The 17,374-nt window shown below is 48.4% G+C and overlaps 1 protein-coding gene across 1 annotated transcript; it reads left to right on the forward strand.

Moving 5' to 3' along the window:
* Positions 1–1,050: 1,050 nt before the first annotated feature.
* Positions 1,051–17,078, forward strand: LOC147992687 (uncharacterized). The gene is made up of 12 exons (XM_087541052.1): positions 1,051–1,624; positions 1,714–1,899; positions 2,020–2,145; positions 2,219–2,352; positions 2,430–2,505; positions 2,581–2,776; positions 15,900–15,966; positions 16,036–16,222; positions 16,298–16,417; positions 16,483–16,736; positions 16,813–16,888; positions 16,965–17,078. The coding sequence occupies exons 1-12, from the start codon at positions 1,463–1,465 to the stop codon at positions 17,076–17,078; spliced, it is 1,698 nt and encodes a 565-aa protein (XP_087397178.1). The 5' UTR covers positions 1,051–1,462.
* The last annotated feature ends 296 nt before the right edge of the window (positions 17,079–17,374 follow it).

Raw genomic sequence — 17,374 nt, forward strand, 5'->3', positions numbered from 1 at the left:
GCGGCGGGGGGAGGGGAAAGGGCGAGAGGGTTTGTGTGAGTGAGACAAGAGGAGATGAGAGAGTGAGCGAGACGAGAGGATAAGGTATGTTAGGTAGAATGCGGCGGGGGGAGGGGAACGGGCGACGGCGCGTCGTTTTAGTTCTGCTGCCGCCCAAGAGGCCTGCGTGCCAGGTGGGCCGTGCTGGCGGGCCGCGCAACAGGCCCGTCGTGACGGGCATGGCGTTTTTTTTGCTGTTTTCTTTTCCTTTTTCTCTTTATTTTTTTGGGTTTCTGTTTATATTTTATTTCCTATTCTTTTTTATTTTTTAGTTAAATAAATTTGTTTTAATTATAATATACAGCGTTCGTTGCATGTCACAAAAGTGTTCAATAGTATTAATGAAATGTTCATGGTTTTTTAAAATAGTTCATCATCCATTACAAAATTGTTCAACATTTATTATAAAATGTTCAATGAATATATAATCATTGTGTTTTTTAAATTTGGTAACTGTATATTACAAAAATTCGAAATATGTATTAAAAATTTGTTCAACTTATATTACAAAAATATATAATCATTATATTTAGGAAGATTTTATTTTCTTTTTTCTCTTTTTTATTTTTGTTATGTTTAATTTTTTTTCCTATACTCTTTTATTCTTTATTTATAATGTTTGGTTTTTATTATAATATACAGAGTTCACTGCATGTCACAAAAGTGTTCAACGGTATTAAGGAAATGTTCATGTTTTTTTGAAAAGTTCATCGTCCATTACAAAATTGTTCAACATTTATTGTAAAATGTTAAGTGAATATATAAACACTGTGTTTTTTAAATTTGTTAATTGTATAAAACAAAAAGATTGAAATATATATTAAAAAATTGTTCAACTTATATTACACAAATATATAATTGATGTGTTTTTTGTTTATTTTCTTTTCCTTTATCTCTGATTTTTTTTCTGTTTATATTTTTTTCCTAAACTTTTTATTCTTTATTTAGATTGTTTCATTTTTTATTATATGATGCATACAAAAATCCTATTTATATTTCAGCATAGATATAAAGTGATGGGTTCCGACATACGCACTGATGAAACGGTGACAGTCCACACTGAAACACCACGAGAAGAGGTGCATATAGCTAACCTTACTCTGTATGTATATTATAGATGATAGTATGAATGGTCTATTTATATTCTTGTTTAATCAGAATATAGGAGACATGGATATGGATATTGGAGATGCACAGAAAGAATACATGGAGGTTTCAGATGCAACGTCGAAGGAAGGGACCGGATATTCACAACATAATAACGTCGAAGAGGTTATATCTCATAACAAACCAAAAAAGATGCTAATTTGCGTGTTATCCCTCTAGGTATATGTTTATATTATTATCAATCTTATTTTTGTGATATTGCCTTTTGTATTCAACTAATTTGGCTCATTTTTTTAACTAAGTTGTCTCACTTTTTATGAATTTGACAGACTATGTTTGTACCCCTAGAGATATTACAGTCATCGAATCAATAAAGTCTGCCCGCAAGGATACCCAGTTCGTGGACATTGGAGATGCCTTGTTAGCAACCGATGATTTGAAATGCCTTATAAAAAATGATATGTTCTTACATGACGGTGTAAAACCAATTGCACAAACTTTGTAATCAATAATATGAACAATATATAATATCATAAAATATAAATATATCCTAAATGTTGTTTACAGGTGATAAATGCTTACATATATTGCATCCTTGCTCACGACCATCTACAAGATAGGGCGGGTGAAAAGGTACACATTATTAGCACGTTTGTATCTGGCCAGATAAAAGAAGACGGTGAAAGAGACATCGACCCATCAAAATATCGTCGCATTGTGCGTCATGTTAATAATTATCTACAACAAGATATGGTTAGTTGTTGTCTTCATATTCATGCATATATTTATGGATTTTTATTTAGTTCTTATGTCTAATGATTTATTAATAATTATGTCTAATTGTGATTGTGATTTGTATGATATTTACACCAGTTATTCATTCCGATAAACATGCCGGGCTACCATTGGTATCTAGCAGTCGCCAATGCCAAAAAACGAGAGATCCAAGTATTGGACTCACTTGGTGAGAATGTCAAACGCAATGACCTTGCTACTACGGTAACTATCTATTTTTTACTCATCTTAACATATGTTTTGTTTGACTTCATCCCTAACATTTCTCATATGATAGTTACGGGGGCTCGAGAAATGGCTGAAACTTGCAGAGCAGAGTCCGGAGTTTATCAGAGGTGATAAGTGGCCCGATCTCAATGTTACAGAATGGACGGTTGAAGAGCAAATTCAGGAGGCAATACAAACCGATGGGTAAGCAATTGTTAAAATTGTTTGTTTATTTGATTCATCTGTGTGATATTCTAAAGCACACTTACCAGATATTATAGCGTATCATGTGGGTTGTTTATGCTGAATTACATGGAATATTGGACATCACATGGACTGTCAGACCAGTTCACCCAGGTATTTCATTTTTATACATTATTTCGTTATTTTATCTGAAAATATTATATAACTTTTTTGTATAAATTTTTTTAGGAGGATATGAAACATTTTCGTCAAAAATTAGCAGTCATTTTGCTTGATTCAGAGCTTAATTTGCTAAAAGGATGTCCCATATACCATAAACCTGTCAGCGAAGACACTTTAGCTAATTCTGATTTCGAGATCCTGGATCATCCTCCTGACGTAGTCGAAGAAAAACGTCCTGCCCCAGTCACTATCATTCCCACGGACCAACTGTCGTGGTTCTAACTCTGACAGTGAGGTAGGGGGGTATGTATGGAGAGGCTAGATCTCAGCTATGGAGAAGTTGTAAATACACCAGGATGTACGAGTTCGGGCCCTTCGCAGAGGAAGTAACAGCCCTACGTCTCGGTGCCCGGAGGCGGTCGACTGGATTATCTATGTATGAATTACAGGGGTGCCAACCCCTGCTACTGAGGAGGGGGGTGGCTTATATAGAGTTCGCCAGACCCCTCCGGTCCTCAGTAATGCAGGGTTAAAATACATTAAGACTGGGCGTTACTGGTAACGTCCCTATTAGAGTGCTATGATGACCATAAAGGCTACTTAATGGCCGACCGTTTGCTTGCGGAGTGACTTTAGATCTCCTGTCAGTCGAGTGGTTGGCTTCGTAGTCGAGTGGTAGCTTCCTGGTCGAGTGTCTTGAATCCGTCGAGTGGGATACCTTCAAGTCGGTTGAAAGGTGACTTCTTCCAGGGATGTCCTTGGGTAGGGCTCTTAGGACAGGTCCATGCCCCTACCCTAGGTACATAGCTTCATCATTAGCCCCCGAATGGATCGAGGTTTGAGTGGGGAAGGAGTTGGGGGTCCTTCCGACTGGTTCTTAGCGTTATACGAATGTCTTGTACTGGATCAATCGTCACGGATGACGTTGTCAACTTCTTTTGGTCACCTTGATCCGTTCTTGGTCTCTCGTCGAGTGAATTTCCTTACTTGTGGAATACCGAGTGCCGGCACGAGCGGGCTCTCCAGTTTGATGAGTTGTTCTGCAGCCCGCGGATTTTGCGGGATTTGAATTTCGGGAAGCGAGCGGGACGGGGACGGCCGAAGTAATCGGATGGGATAGGATGGAAGCTCCTCGATCTCCGCGCCACCTTTTTCACCACGTACCGCGCGCGCGCCTGTTGCGGGATTTGACGGGATCACCTGGGCCTACCGGTCAGCCACTCGGAAGCGGCTCCTTATAAGTTGCCGGCTCGGGGCTCCCCAACAGTGTGCTCTCGCCTTTCCTTCTCCCCCCGCAAGGTCCTCTGCCACCTCCGCTCCGACCCTAGCACCGTAGGTCCGTTCGAGCCTCGCCGGCGACGATGGTGAAGGACAAGACGTCGGCTTTGGAGCGCGCGAAGAAGGCGGTGGTGCAGGGGAAGGGGAAGAAGTCCGCTCGGGGCGGATCTTCCTCGAGGACTACTCTGCCTAGGGATTGGATCCAGGGCAACTGGATGCCCTCGGTGATTCGGCAGGAAGATCTTGACGACATGGTCGAGGGGGGAGTCATTCCCCATGAAGCTGCGCGTCTCCCGAGGGGAGAAGTCGAACCCCAACCTCGTGACGGTGAGTGTGTCCTCCTCGCCACCCATATCGATCGCGGATTTTCTCTACCTCCTCATCCTTTTTTCCGGAGCTTTTTGAACTTCTTCGGAGCGCAGCTCCACCATTTCACTCCCAATTCCATCGTGTATCTTGCGGCTTTCGTTTCCTTGTGCGAAAGTTTCTTGGGTTGCCGCCCTCATTGGGGACTCTTTAAACACATCTTCACTTGCCGTTCCCAATCGGTAAAGAAAGCCAAGTCGAGTGACGAACGGACGCAAGTGATCCAGCTATGCGGGGGCCTAGCGATCCAGATGAGGGGTAAAAGTTCTTTTCCGTCTATCACTTTTCCCGAGTCGGTCCGTGGTTGGCAGTTGACCTGGTTTTATTGCCAAGACCAGGTGACCCCAGGGCAGTCGACTGGTCTTCCCCCTTTCTCTCTGGACCGAGCTCAAAAGCCTGCCTCTCTGAAAGTGTTGCCGGAGGAAAAGGCGCAAGTCAAGGTGCTGGTTGGTCGAGTGGTTCAGCTTGTCCGAGACGGCGTGACCGGCATGGACTTGCTGGAGGTCTTCCTTCGGAGGCGCATCCAACCGCTTCAGGCTCGTGACCACCCTATGTGGATGTACTCGGGTCTCGACGACACCACTCGGGTTCACCCAGAGGAGGTCACCGATGAGATGCTGGAAGGGTGGCTGTCGAGCATCACAGGGAACAAAGACAACCCCCGAGGAGCCAGGAGGGTTGTCCCGCTTGACAGTACATACGATGTAGACCAGGTCTGACCTTGTGTTCCCGACTGAGATCTTGCTTTCTTCATTCGCTCTCTTTGAATCGGTCGACTGGCTTTCGACTTGTCTGCTATTCTCCAGGCAACTACAGAGATGTACTCGACACCCAACGGAGCACAGGGGCAGGCCGAGGGAGGGGAGGCGAGTGGAGGCGAAAGCGGAGACGAACAGGGGGAGTGGGAGTCTGACAGCGAAGGAGAGGGAGACGACGGTGTCGACTCCAGCGAAGAGGAGGAGGAGGAGGAAGCTGGACCTCCCCGCTCGGAAAGGCGATCCAAGCTTACACACGACCCTGCGCGGGAACGTGGTAAGGCGACTGCTCCCGTTGGGCAGTCGTCGAAGCACCCTCGGACCTCTTCTCCAGCGCCGACTAAAAAAGCTCCCAAGCACCCCCGCGCGGCGCCGTCCGAGCCACCCAAGGCTCTGCCCAAGATGAGGATGACTGTCCCCACCATTTCTGGGTAATGATAGAACTTGTTCTCCTTTGTCGACCGTGGACGGATCCTTGGTCGATCCACTGAGCCGACTGACGGTCTTTCAAAATTTGCAGTGCTGCTACTTCTGAGATCTCCGCCAAGGACGATGATCAAGAGATGGAAGATGCTGTTACTTCCAACCCTGGTATGATTACTGATGTTCTGCCTTGAATCGACTGACGATTTCTTATAACTCTGGTCGATTGAATTTTTCTCGTAGCTCCTCCTCATGTTATTAGCCTTCCTGATGACGAAGACGAAGCGCCGCTGAGAGTGAGGCGGAACAGGAAAGCGTCGGCTGGCGAGACTCCACAATCCACTCCGGCGCCTGAGGCCATAGCTCGAGACGATGGCGACACCACCCGGGCTTCTGTGACTTTCGCCAATCCTCTGGCAAGTGCGCGGCCCTCGACGTCGACCGTAAATCCGCCTTCGCTCTTCGCCACACACCACGTCCCTGAGGACCAAGTGGGTGCAGCTAAGGAAGCTATACGCCAGGCAGGCATCATGATGCAGCAGGTCAAGGTGGTTCGAGAAGCCAGCCAAGCGGCTTATGACGCGAGTTCAGCTCTTCAGAGTAACATCCAGGTCAATCGATTCACTGCTTGTTCTGTTAGGGTATGCTGTCTGAAGAATCTCTTTTCTGAAGATCTTTTAAATCTGTACACCCACTGGGTGTTTCTGTTAAGTTTTTTGGTCGAGTGGGGGCACGCTGAGTGCACCCACTGGGTGTAGTCCCCGAGACTACGGTGGACTGCTGGCAGTCGACTGTAGTCTTTATATTGCGTTGCTGTAGTTTTACTCCTTCACTCGGTTTGGCCAGGCCATGTTGAATGAAACTGTATCCGGTCGACTGCGGGCAGTCGATTTTTTTTTCAAAACCAGTGGGGGCACGCTGAGTGCACCCACTGGGTGTAGTCCCCGAGACTACTGTTGAATGTTTTTGATTCAGCTGTAGTCTTAGAAACGTCATCATTGTCTCTTGGTTACTCGGAAGCAACTTATCTTGGACCTCTGTCGACTGACTTTTGCAGAAATCCTGTGAACTTGTGGCTCTCTACACTGAGTTGGAGAACAAACAGATCCAGCTCGACCTTGACTTGAAGCTCGCTCAACAGAACCTGCAGAAGGCGCGAGACGAAGCAAAAGGTATGGCTGGCGAGGTTTCTCATTCTTGACGAGTGACTTCCCTTTCTTGCCCATTCTTGATGTTGAGTTCACTCGACGTTCTGTAGATGAACTGGAGGAAGCTCTGAAGAAGAAGGATCAAGATCTTGCCGAAGCACAGAAGGAGGCCTCGAGCAAAACGAAGCTTGCAGAAGAGAAAATGGCTTCGGTCGGAACTCTTGAACAGGAGAACTCCAGACTGAAAACTGCTCTCGAGACAGCTAATCGAGAGGTCAGCCGACTGAAGAAAGACAAGATGGTTCTGCACGACCAGGCGGGTGAGCTGGCGGGGAAGGTAAACGATCTGGAGGCTTATCTCGGTGGACTCGCCAAGAAGCTATTCGTCATGCTCGAAGGTAATTATTCCGACCCGGCTGTCTTGCAATTACCAAGCCCGCGTAAGGCCACTGTCTTATTCTTGAATCGTGTTTGCAGAATTCTGCCAGAGCTTCGAAGAGGAAACCAGTCGAGTGGAGCCAGGCTTGGATCCCGCCAATTCTCTCGTGAAGGACGAGGCTGCTATGAACGTGCTCCGACTGGAGTCTCGTGTTACCAGCGTTGTTGACTATCTTGCTCGACTGAAGGTTGCAATGTCGCGGATCGACACATCACTCTGGCCTGGAACGACGCTTCAGAACGACCTCGAGTCCCTGATGGTTCGACTGGATGAAGTCCCGGGTCGAGTGGCGGAATGGAAGAAATCTTCTGCTAGATGTGGTGCTGATGTCGCTCTGTCTCTGGTCCGCGTCCATTGCAAGGAGGCGCGAGAAGAAAAGCTGGCCGCCATCCAAGTTGCCAATACCAGGAAGCACAACTTTCAAGACTTCATGGAGACTTTCATTGCTGCTGTTACTCGTATTGCAGACGGGATCGACTTGGACGAGTTCGTCGCCCCTTCCAGTCCTCCACTTGAGGAATGAAAAACTTTTATGCTTCACTTTAAATTTGCCTCGGAATGCCGAGTGGATTCTGTAACCGTTAAACTCTGTCGAGCCGAGGGCTCGAGTACTTTGATCTGAGGTCTTGGACCTTTGGGTTTTATCTGAACTTGATTTATCGTTGAATATCTTCGGGAATTATCTACCGAGTGGAACTTGGCCTTCAGTCAAAATAACTTCGTATTTGTGGTGCAGCTCCGAAGGAAAAGGTAACAGTCGATTCGCATCTCGCCGTCCTTGTGGATTGGGACGTGTTCCGAACTTAGGTGAGCACTGGGCTGCAGCTAAGCCCCCGAGTGGGAGGTTTGCTCTCCACTCGGTAGGATTTTTATATACTTAGGAGAGTACTTGGACTGCAGCTAAGCCCCCGAGTGGGAGGTTTGCTCTCCACTCGGTAGGATTTTCAAACACTTAGGCGAGCGCTGGGCTGCAGCTAAGCCTCCGAGTGGGAGTCTGGCTCACCACTCGGTAGGATTTTCAAATACTTAGGCGAGTACTTGGACTGCAGCTAAGCCCCCGAGTGGGAGGTTTGTTCTCCACTCGGTAGGATTTTTATATACTTAGGCGAGCACTGGGCTGCAGCTAAGCCTCCGAGTGGGAATTTGGCTCACCACTTGGTAGGGTTTTCACATACTTAGGCGAGTACTTGGACTGCAGCTAAGCCCCCGAGTGGGAGGTTTGCTCTCCACTCAGTAGGATTTTCAAACACTTAGGCGAGCACTGGGCTGCAGCTAAGCCTCCGAGTGGGAGTCTGGCTCACCACTCGGTAGGATTTTCAAATACTTAGGCGAGTAGTTGGACTGCAGCTAAGCCCCCGAGTGGGAGGTTTGCTCTCCACTCGGTAGGATTTTCAAATACTTAGGCGAGTACTTTGGACTGCAGTTAAGCCTCCGAGTGGGAGTCTGGCTCTCCACTCGGTAGGATTTTCAAACACTTAGGCGAGCACTGGGCTGCAGCTAAGCCTCCGAGTGGGAGTCTGGCTCACCACTTGGTAGGATTGTAGCTAAGCGTTCGAGTGGGAATCTGGCTCACCACTTGGTAGGGTTTTCACATACTTAGGCGAGTACTTGGACTACAGCTAAGCCACCGAGTGGGAGGTTTGCTCTCCACTCGGTAGGATTTTCAAACACTTAGGCGAGCACTGGGCTGCAGCTAAGCCTCCGAGTGGGAGTCTGGCTCACCACTCGGTAGGATTTTCAAATACTTAGGCGAGTACTTGGACTGCAGCTAAGCCCCCGAGTGGGAGGTTTGCTCTCCACTCGGTAGGATTTTCAAATACTTAGGCGAGTACTTTGGACTGCAGCTAAGCCTCCGAGTGGGAGTCTGGCTCACCACTCGGTAGGATTTTCAAATACTTAGGCGAGTACTTTGGACTGCAGCTAAGCCCCCGAGTGGGAGGTTTACTCTCCACTCGGTAGGATTTTCAAACACTTAGGCGAGCACTGGGCTGCAGCTAAGCCTCCGAGTGGGAGTCTGGCTCACCACTCGGTAGGATTTTTTGCAAACTTAGGCGAAACGGATTCGCAGCTAAGCTACCCACTGGGGGATTTCGTACGCAAACAAAAGTGACAGCAATTACAGGAAGAACTGGGACACTCTTGTCTTTGATAAACTACAGAAGTTTTTCTTATTACACCTCATCCGAGTGAGAATTCAAGTGTAAAATGGGCGGAGTAGTTCCGCATTCCAAGCTCGTGGCTCGTCAATCCGGCGACCAACGTTGTAGAGATGATATGCTCCATTGTGGAGGACTCTGGTGACGATGAAGGGGCCTTCCAAGTAGGAGCAAGTTTGTGTGGTTTCTGTTGATCCACTCGGAGGACCAAATCTCCTTCTTGGAAGGCTCGGCTCTTCACATTTCTGGCATGGAATCGACGCAAGTCTTGCTGATAGATGGTCGATATGATCATAGCCATTTCCCTCTCCTCCTCTAGGAGGTCGACTGCGTCTTGCTGGGCTTGCTCTGCTTCATCTTCGTTATAAAGCTCGACTCTGGGGGCGTTGTGAAGTAGATCACTCGGCAGGACGGCTTCGGCTCCGTAAACCAGAAAGAATGGCGTTCTTCCAGTCGACCGGTTCGGGGTGGTCCTCAGTCCCCACAAAACTGACGGAAGCTCGTTGACCCAAGCGCCTGCTGCGTGCTTGAGATCACGCATCAGTCGAGGCTTCAGTCCTTTGAGAATCAGACCGTTTGCTCTTTCAGCTTGTCCATTCGACTGGGGATGCGCGACCGACGCATAGTCGACTCGTGTGCCTTGAGAGGCGCAAAAAGCTCTGAACTTGTCTGAATCGAAGTTTGACCCATTGTCAGTGATGATGCTATGCGGGACCCCATATCTGAATATCAACTCTCTGATGAAGCTGATAGCAGTGCTAGCATCAAGATTTTTGATAGGCTTGGCTTCAATCCATTTGGTGAACTTGACGACTGCCACAAGCACATGTGTGAATCCGCTCCTGCCTGTTCTCAGTGGACCAACCATGTCCAGTCCCCAAACAGCGAAGGGCCAGACGAGTGGAATGGTCCTCAGAGCTGATGCTGGCTTGTGCGACATGTTGGAGTAGAACTGGCAGCCTTCACACTTGTCGACTATCTCTTTCGCCATTTCGTTTGCCCTGGGCCAGTAAAAACCCGCTCGGTATGCTTTGGCCGCGATGGTTCGAGAGGACGCATGGTGACCACAGGTCCCCGAGTGGATATCATCAAGGATTATCTGACCTTCTTCTGGCGTTATGCACTTCTGACCGATTCCAGTTGCGCTTTCTCTATACAACTGTCCTTTTATGACTGTGAAAGCTTTAGATCGACGGACGATCTATCGAGCCTCTTCTTCGTCCTCTGGAAGTTCTTTCCTCAAGATATACGCGATGTATGGTATCGTCCAGTCGGGAGTGATTGCCAAGACCTCCATGACTAGGTCGACCACAGCAGGAACTTCGACTTCAGTCGGATCTGTGGCACTTTTCGGTTGCGGGGCTTCTTCTGTAAAAGGATCCTCCTAGACTGACAGCGAGCGGATGTGCTCCAAAAACACATTGCTGGGAATGGCTTCTCTCTTGGAGCCTATCTTTGCCAGATCATCAGCTGCTTGATTTTTCAGTCAGGGGATGTGATGAAGCTCTAACCCCTCGAATTTCTTTTCTAGCTTTCTTACTGCGTTGCAGTAGCCATTCATAGCTGGGCTTCTGACGTCCCACTCCTTCATCACCTGATTAACCACCAAATCTGAGTCGCCATAGACCATGAGGCGCCGGACGCCGAGTGAAATGGCCATGCGCAACCCATACAAGAGTGCTTCATATTCTGCTTCATTATTGGAGGAATCGAAGTGAATCTGGAGAACATATCTGAGCTTATCTCCTCGGGGGGAGACCACTACTACCCCAGCACCGGAACCATTCAGCATCTTAGATCCATCGAAGAACATGGTCCAGTGCTCCGAGTGAACTTGAGTCGGAAGCTGCTGTTCAATCCACTCGGCGACGAAATCTGCAATTGCTTGGGACTTGATAGCCTTCTTTGCTTCAAACTTGATATCTAGGGGAAGGAGTTCAATCGCCCACTTCGCCACTCGACCAGTTGCATCTCTGTTGTGCAAAATCTCTGATAGTGGAGCGTCGCTGACGACTGTAATGAAATGGTCAGAGAAGTAGTGAGCAACCTTCTTCGTGGTCATGTAAATCCCATATACAAGCTTCTGGTAATGGGGATATCTTTGCTTCGAAGGAGTCAAAACTTCAGACACATAATATACTGGGCGCTGAACTCTGAAGGCCTTTCCTTCTTCTTCCCGCTCGACCGTAAGTACTGTACTGACAACTTGTCCCGTGGCCGCAATGTAAAGCAGCAGAGGCTCTTTACTGATTGGGGCAGCAAGCACCGGCTGGGTGGAGAGCAGAGCTTTGAGCTCTGCAAACGCTGCATCAGCTTCTGGAGTCCACTCGAACTTGTCATACTTCTTCATCAGTCGGTAAAGAGGCAACACCTTTTCACCGAGACGGGAAATGAATCGACTTAGAGTGGACAAGCAACCTGTAAGCTTCTGGACATCGTGTACACGCACAGGGCACTTCATCCGGAATATGGTGCCAACTTTCTCGGGATTGGCGTCGATTCCTCGTTCGAAAACGAGAAAACCGAGTAACTTTCCACCTGGAACTCCGAATGTGCACTTTGATGGATTGAGCTTGATATCATATCTCCTGAGGTTAGCAAAGGTTTCGGCAAGGTCAGTCAGTAGGTCGGAACCTTTCCGTGACTTAACCACAATATCATCCATGTATGCTTCTACGTTCCGACTGATCTGAGAGAGCAAACACTTCTGAATCATCCTCATGAATGTGGCTCCAGCATTCTTAAGGCCGAAGGGCATGGTGACATAACAGAAGCACCCGAATGGGGTGATGAAAGCCGTTTTGATCTCGTCGGGTCCATACAGACGGATCTGATGGTACCCTGAATAAGCATCTAGAAAAGAAAAACGCTCACACCCCGCGGTCGAGTCGACCACCTGGTCGATGCGGGGGAGAGGGAAATGATCTTTCGGGCAGGCCCGATTGATATGTTTAAAGTCAATGCACATGCGAAGTGACTTGTCCTTCTTGGGGACCATGACAACATTGGCGAGCCACTCAGAGTGGTAAATCTCTCGGATGAATTCCGCTGCTAAGAGCCGAGCCACCTCCTCGCCAATAGCTTTCCTCTTCTGGACGGCGGACCGTCGAAGATGTTCTTTCACAGGCTTGAACTTCGGGTCGACTCGTAGACGGTGCTCAGCCAGCCCCCGGGAACTCCAGGCATGTCAGAAGGCTTCCATGCGAAGATGTCCCAGTTCTCACGGAGGAACTGGATGAGCGCTTCTTCCTATTTGGAGTCAAGCGTCGTTGAGATGTGAGTCGGAGTAGCATTGGGGTCGGTCGGGTGAATGTGAACTGGCTTAGTTTCACCGGACGACTGAAAAGCTGATTCTGAAGCTGGCTTCTTGGCTCGCAGCAATTCACTCGGATCAGCAGTCTTCTGGTACTCTTGCAGCTCGACTACTGACATCTGAGCATCAGCAATCTTTGATCCTTTCTGAAAACACTCCTCTGCTTTCTTCCGATTGCCTGTAACGGTGATCACACCTCTGGGGCCGGCCATCTTCAACTTGAGACACACATAGCACGGTCGAGCCATGAAGCGTGCATAAGCTGGCCGGCCCAGAATAGCATGATAAGCACTTTGGAAGTCCACAACCTCAAATGTCAACTTTTCCTTGCGGTAATTCTTTGAATCACCGAAAACCACATCGAGAGCAATCTGGCCGAGTGACTCGGCTTTCTTTCCAGGAATGACTCCATGGAAACTCATGTTGCTGGCACTGAGCCTGGACATCGGAATGCCCATCCCTTTCAACGTTTCCGCATACAGTATGTTCAGGCCGCTGCCACCATCCATCAGGACTTTGGTCAGTCGAGTGCCTTCGATAATTGGATCGACCACCAGAGCTTGCCTCCCAGGGGTGGCAATGTGCGCAGGGTGATCGGACTGGTCGAACGTGATGGCAGTCTGAGACCACTTCAGGTAGCTGGGTGTTGCCGGGGCAACCATATTCACTTCACGGTTAATGACTTTCAGTCGACTTTTGCTTTCGACATCAGCAAAAATCATCAAGGTGGAACTGACTTGGGGGTATCCATCGTCACTATCTTCTTTGTCCTCAACTCTGTCTGACTCTTTTTCCTTGTCTTTGGACTGCTTGCCCTGAAACTGCTGGATCAGGAGCCGGCACTGTCGAGTGGTATGCTTTGGGTAAATAAGATTACCCTCTTCATCTTTCTTGGTGTGGATGTGACATGGCAGATCCAAAACATCATTTCCATCTTGATCCTTGACTTTCTTGGGGTTCCAGGGCCCCTTGGGGTTTCCCTTGAATTTTCCCTTGGTTACGGCCAGGGCCTCCCAGGAGCGGCTGGCTCGGCCTTCCGCTTCTACTTCCGACTGGAATTGCCTCCGGTTTCCTGGGCGACTGCTTTCTGCTTGCCACTCCGGAGTCGATCTTCATCTTCTCCGTTAGCGTATTTGGTGGCAATTTCCATCATCCGATTCAGAGACATTTCTCCGGTCTGACCGAACTTCAGGTTCAACTCTCTGTTCTTGACGCCTTCTTTAAAGGCACAAACTGCTTGGTGATCTGGTACATTCTCAACTGTGTGATGCAAAGTGATCCACCTCTGGATATAATCCCTCAGAGTTTCACTCGGTTTCTGCACGCAAGACCACAATTCTGTAAGGCCTGCTGGTCGCTTGCATGTTCCTTCAAAGGTCGTGACAAACACTCGAGAGAGATCCTCCCAAGTGTAGATGCTGCTGGGTGCTAACTGATTCAGCCACGCTCTGGCTGAGCCCTCTAACAGGAGAGGCAAATGCTTCATAGCCACCTCATCATTGCCGCCACCAATCTGGACAGCCACTCGGTAGTCTTCGAGCCAAGTGTCAGGCTTAGATTTGCCGGTGAACTTGCTGACTCCAGTCGCCAACCGGAAGTTGGGAGGAATCACTGCGGCCCTGATGGCTCGACTGAAACACTCTGGCCCCGAAACACATACTCTGCTGCTGGCAGGCGCATCCCTGTCGTGGCCTTCTCGGTGAGCTCCGTTCCTGTCAACCAGACCCTGAACGAGGATGGATCTCGCATCAAAGCCTGGGTCCCTGGGGTCGACTGGAACTCTCCGCCCAACACTATGAGGGTGTCTGTCATCCTGCTGTCGAGGCGCATATGACCCACTCCTCGGGGGAGGGGTTGGCACTCGACGTCGATCGAACCGGTGATCATACTGCTCATTTCTTCTGTACTGATTGTGCCGGTCTCCGCGTCCCTCACGCCTCGGGGGCGATATTGGGCTGTGAGCCGACTGGACTGTATCCGTTGCAACGGATCGACTGTGGATCCTATTCCGTGACTGAGAAACAGCGGAATTCTGGTTTCCCGCTGCCCGGAGCAACGCCCTGATTTGCAACAAGCCCCTGCCAGCCTCCGACTGGGAGGGCTGAATCGATTCTACTATATGGGCCGCGGCTGCCAAATTCTGAACTGGGGTTCGATATACCTGCGTAGGCGGGAAGAGCTGACGGCGACTGGACTCGGGAGCTCGCTGACGCGCTTGTTCGTCGAGTATTCGCTGGAGATTCTCCAGTCGAGTGCGCTCGGCCAAGTTAGCCAAGCGCGCGTCCTCCAAGGCCCGGGCCTCGGGGGTTTCTCCGACGATAGGAGTGTGGAGTGCATCCATGTTCCGGCGGCGAAGCTCCTCTCGCTGCAATGACGTGAGAGGTTCGGGGAGATACTCATCGTGGGGATGCGACGGGTCGCCTCCACCCGCGCCTCCATCGGTGCGAGGGAAACCGGGAGGACTATGTGTTCCATCGACCGCCAGAACCTCAGCCGCCGGGTCGCTGCTGCCGTACTCGGATGCGGTCTCCGCGGAGCCAGTCGAACAGGCCGTAGAGGGATTCGTCGGGCTCGATTGCCGCGACTTGTGGGGCTGCCGACTGGCAGTCCACGGCATGCCTCACCCACCTCTGAAGTCTCGACCGGCCGGAGCGCTTGCGCCGGTGGGAGATAGGGCGGGAAGATGACTCGGGAGCCGACCGATACTGGGTCGACGGCTGCCGCAGGAGGACGCCACGAACACATGCGCGGAAGTGCGTCGCACCGCGGACGGGGAGGGCGTCGATGTCAAGTGGAGCCTCCTGAAGCCAAGCGGAGTTGTCGGCGATGAACGTGAGTGCGCCAAGACGGATCTCGCGGCCCTCCACCAAATCTCCGCACGAAAACATGGTCAAAGGGATCGGAAAAATCGCATCTTCTCCAACTAGGCGCTAAGACTCCTGCCCCACGGTGGGCGCCAACTGTCGTGGTTCTAACTCTGACAGTGAGGTAGGGGGGTATGTATGGAGAGGCTAGATCTCAGCTATGGAGAAGTTGTAAATACACCAGGATGTACAAGTTCGGGCCCTTCGCGGAGGAAGTAACAGCCCTACGTCTCGGTGCCCGGAGGCGGTCGACTGGATTATCTATGTATGAATTACAGGGGTGCCAACCCCTGCTACTGAGGAGGGGGGTGGCTTATATAGAGTTCGCCAGACCCCTCCGGTCCTCAGTAATGCAGGGTTAAAATACATTAAGATTGGGCGTTACTGGTAACGTCCCTATTAAAGTGCTATGATGACCATAAAGGCTACTTAATGGCCGACCAATTGCTTGCGGAGTGACTTTAGATCTCCTGTCAGTCGAGTGGTTGGCTTCGTAGTCGAGTGGTAGCTTCCTGGTCGAGTGTCTCGAATCCGTCGAGTGGGATACCTTCAAGTCGGTTCAAAGGTGACTTCTTCCAGGGATGTCCTTGGATAGGGCTCTTAGGACAGGTCCATGCCCCTACCCTAGGTACATAGCTTCATCACCAACGTCAAATACTTCCCGACCTCTGCAAGTACATCATGTCGATCGATGATGCCGGGTGTTTGGAGTAAGCATCATGTATCAATATTTAATGTGCGGATGTATATTATTGTTCTTCTTACCATCCAAATTACAGGAAGGTATGGGTCCGGAGTTGCACACCCGATCCAATGAGCTTAAGTCTTAAAAAACTTCAGTGCATACTTAAGATGGAGCAGCCTATGGACAATGATTGCTTCAACACTGCTGTGCGTATGCTGGCATGTGATGAGGGAGTATTGTTCACAGACCCTCCTATACACTACATGGATCTACGATTTTGTGTAAGTTATCGTAACTCTTCATTCTATGTGCCATTAGTATCAACATGTTTAAACAATATTTCTTCTTTTACTTAGTCCATGATGCTAGAGTCAACACGAGGTCAGAAGTTTTGTGAGAAGGAAACTATTCAGACATTGGCAACATTATTTGATAGCTGGCCTGGAATGGAGAACGACATCTCATCTTGCAATAAGGTAAATAAAATATTTTGTCCATTGTTATGATGGTTTGTTGTTGTTTCTAATAACTCCACTTGTAGATTTATCTTCCCTATGCATCCATCGGCCGATACATATTGTACGTCATCGACAAAGAGGCACGTCGTCTATATATTATGGATCCTATTCAAACATCACAATCGTCAGAGGATAAAAACTTGAGGCATTCATTGAAATTAAAAAGTTTTGCAAGGGATTTCAAAGAAACAGTCGAAATAAAGATGCCTGGTTGGAATTATGATATATCTAAATGGCAACGTTTATTTCCGTTTGGTGTTCCAACGAGTGTAGATGGGTAATGAATTCATAACAAGAGTATTTACTTTTGTTATCACTGTATTTTTTATATTATTAAATTAAATTTTTTTCAGGAATGTGTCTGGCTATTTTATTTTTCATTTTATGCTCTGGTGGAACGGTAAAGAATTGGTGAAGCCGATTTGCGCGGTGAGTATTGTGCGTTACATGTTTTAAGACCTTCGGCGTGAAATTGTCATACTAACTACATGTCTTGTTTCTGCAGGATGAGAATGAATTGAGGAAGCATTTTTTATTATACTTACTAAAACATCGTGGGAATGAAGCTAGAGGAAACTTTCCTGATATTGTGAAAGAATTTCTTAAGCGCATCATCTAGATATTAATAGTTTTATAATAGATGTTTAGTTGGAACATCACTCAGTTGTTACATGGACATCTCGTTATTTTTTCTTTTATGTTATCCAATTACATTGCAATAATGGACTTCCGTTATTAAATAATTGTGTTTGTGTTATATTGTTTGTATGTGTAAAATATTTCAAGAGCCCATGACAACACACGGGCATTCTACTAGTAGATCTAATTAACCAGCTTACAAAGGAACGAACAAGGCGTTCCAGGTCTTCCATTCCATCTACTCATATAACACTTTTACAGGTACTCCTAAAACAC

Source organism: Triticum urartu, chromosome 1A (genome assembly GCF_056163025.1).
Source record: "Triticum urartu cultivar PI428250 chromosome 1A, HENAU_Tu73, whole genome shotgun sequence".
NCBI classification, from domain to species: domain Eukaryota; kingdom Viridiplantae; phylum Streptophyta; class Magnoliopsida; order Poales; family Poaceae; genus Triticum; species Triticum urartu.

Excerpts from the sequence above, each read along its gene's own strand:
- LOC147992687 (XM_087541052.1), top strand. The coding sequence starts at position 1,463 with ATGAATTTGACAGACTATGTTTGTACCCCTAGAGATATTACAGTCATC. Across the intron at positions 2,506-2,580 it reads TGTCAGACCAGTTCACCCAG|GAGGATATGAAACATTTTCG; the intron begins GTATTTCATTTT and ends AAATTTTTTTAG. Across the intron at positions 16,737-16,812 it reads GTTCCAACGAGTGTAGATGG|GAATGTGTCTGGCTATTTTA; the intron begins GTAATGAATTCA and ends AATTTTTTTCAG.